Genomic DNA, 2,528 nt, shown 5'->3' with positions numbered 1-2,528 from the left:
TAAAATTATTTCCTCTGTTGGTTTCAGGAAACAGGCATATGCTGATGGGTATTTCAATCTCTAGATATATCCACCTACCAAAATACATTTCCTAGATTTTTTTCTGGCTTTATAATCTTTATGCACTTTCCTTTATTTTATATGATGTCATTGTTTTTCTATTAAATTTTCACTTCAATTCCTACATGAGATGCTTAAAAACAAACATTAATAGGGCAGTAATATTGATACAGATGGAAGGAACATAATGTCATTCAGAGAAACTTCACAATCTCCAACACTCTTAAGGGTTTTTGGTTCACATTAAGCACTTGATTGACTTATTCCACCTTCCCTCATGGAAAAATGCCATTGATGGGAGAAGAAAATAATTCCTACAACGCTCCCCAGTGCTGGGGTTTCTCAATATGTTCAACTGTCCTTAAGGAAACACTGAAGTCTGAAAAAGGCAAAATACATGTGGGTATGGAAGTGTTTTTAATTTTCCATATATTGTATTTTAGTGTATCTCTTAAAAATTACAGATTGCATCCAGATATCATTTGATTGATCACTTTCTATGTGCCTGGAATTTGATAGGCACTTTTATTTACATTTCTTTTCTTCATATAGATTAAAAACTAAATCTGAAACCTGAGATGATGGACTTGCAGAATTATTCCTTTGTGTCAGAATTTATATTGCATGGACTCTGCAATTCACGGAATCTCCAAATGTTTTTCTTTGTATTCTTCTCTGGAATCTATTTAGCCATTGTGCTGGGTAACCTCCTCATTGTAGTCACTGTCATTTTTGACCCTCGCTTGCACTCTTCCCCTATGTACTTCCTGCTGGGGAACTTATCTTTCCTTGACATGTGGCTGGCTTCATTTGCCACACCCAAGATGATCAGGGATTTTCTTAGTGATCGAAAGCTTATCTCCTTTGGGGGATGCATGGCTCAAATCTTCTTCTTGCACTTTATTGGTGGGGCTGAGATGATACTGCTGGTTTCCATGGCCTATGACAGGTATGTGGCCATATGCAAACCCTTGCATTATATGACTGTGATGAATCGGAGGACTTGCATTGGGCTGGTGCTGATTTCATGGACTATAGGATTTGTGCACTCCATCAGTCAAGTAGCTTTCACTGTGAATTTACCTTACTGTGGCCCCAATGAGGTGGACAGCTTCTTTTGTGATCTCCCTTTGGTGATCAAACTTGCTTGCAGGGACACCTATGTCTTAGGCATACTTATGATCTCAGACAGTGGGTTGCTTTCTATGAGTTGTTTTCTGCTCCTCATGATCTCCTACACAGTTATCCTTGTCACTGTGCAACAGCATGCTGCTGGTGGCGTCTCCAAAGCACTATCTACTTGCTCTGCTCACATTATGGTTGTCACACTTTTCTTTGGGCCTTGCATATTCATTTATGTGTGGCCTTTCAGTAGGTTCTCTGTGGATAAGGTCTTGTCTGTGTTTTACACAATTTTTACTCCACTTCTGAATCCCCTAATCTACACGTTGAGAAATGAAGAGATGAAAGCAGCCATGAAGAAACTGTGGAACCGACACGTGACTTTTCACTAAAATCTAGTTCTGCAGAAATAAATTCTTTAACATGATTATAATAAAATATTTCATTTGATTATATTGATATAATTTATTATGTGTGATATTACAGATAAACAGTTGTTGATGCCAACAAAAAATTATACTTGCATTTATCCTCTATGCCACACATATCTTTTGGAATATACTCTGCTATTTTCTTTTACTTTTTTTTTAACCAGATTTATCCTACTAGTTTATTTTATCTTCGGTTGATTTAAAAGTGAATTCTAATATCTTAGTCATAGTTCAACCTGTAAGAGAGAGGTACAGAGAAGGTTGCCTGGGATTAAATAATGTCCAGTGACACTTTTGTCTTTTTTCTTGGAGGTTTGAGAATAGAAAAAGAAACACCATTTCAACATCTGGTTTATTTATAAAGTATTTTAAAGTACTTTTTCTTGAAAATATGTATTCGATAAACCTTCTACTTTTTCAAATATAAATGTATGGCAGTGATATTATAGAAGTTAGTTTTTACATGGGAAAATCCATATTCTATGATTAAATAATATTTCAGAGTGAATACAAGCTAGAGTATTACCAAGTAACATACATTAGATTATTGAATTAATAAACATCGACCCAAAGTATATTTCAAACAAGCACTGCATCTCTTTACTGAATGGATTTTGTCCATCAGAGAGTAATTTATTAGGAAGTTTATGCTTGAATAGCAGATTCAGATCTTATGATGGAGTTTTCATGCTTTTCCATTCTTTTTGTTTGTGTGCATGTTTCCTTTTTCATTAGTGATATTGTGGTTATGGTGAGTTTTTAAGGTTCCCTATATCCTAAAAAGGCAATTCTAATCAAAAGTTAACACTGATATTAACCAAATTAATAATCACAGAACTCAAGCACTATTTTCATGAAACATCCAACCAAAGGAGAAGATTGGATAATGATTAAATTATTTGGGTAACTGTATCA

At 34.9% G+C, this 2,528-nt stretch overlaps 1 protein-coding gene across 1 annotated transcript; it reads left to right on the top strand.

Annotated features, from left to right (window-relative positions):
• Nucleotides 1-641: 641 nt before the first annotated feature.
• Nucleotides 642-1,574, top strand: LOC101445005 (olfactory receptor 4K14). Its single transcript, XM_004475504.2, has one exon. It carries the CDS (start codon nucleotides 642-644, stop codon nucleotides 1,572-1,574), a length of 933 nt encoding a protein of 310 aa, XP_004475561.2.
• Nucleotides 1,575-2,528: the final 954 nt, after the last annotated feature.

Source organism: Dasypus novemcinctus, chromosome 3 (genome assembly GCF_030445035.2).
Source record: "Dasypus novemcinctus isolate mDasNov1 chromosome 3, mDasNov1.1.hap2, whole genome shotgun sequence".
NCBI classification, from domain to species: domain Eukaryota; kingdom Metazoa; phylum Chordata; class Mammalia; order Cingulata; family Dasypodidae; genus Dasypus; species Dasypus novemcinctus.
The sequence above is the reverse complement of the archived record's forward strand: the minus strand, read 5'-3'. Positions and strand labels throughout refer to the sequence as shown.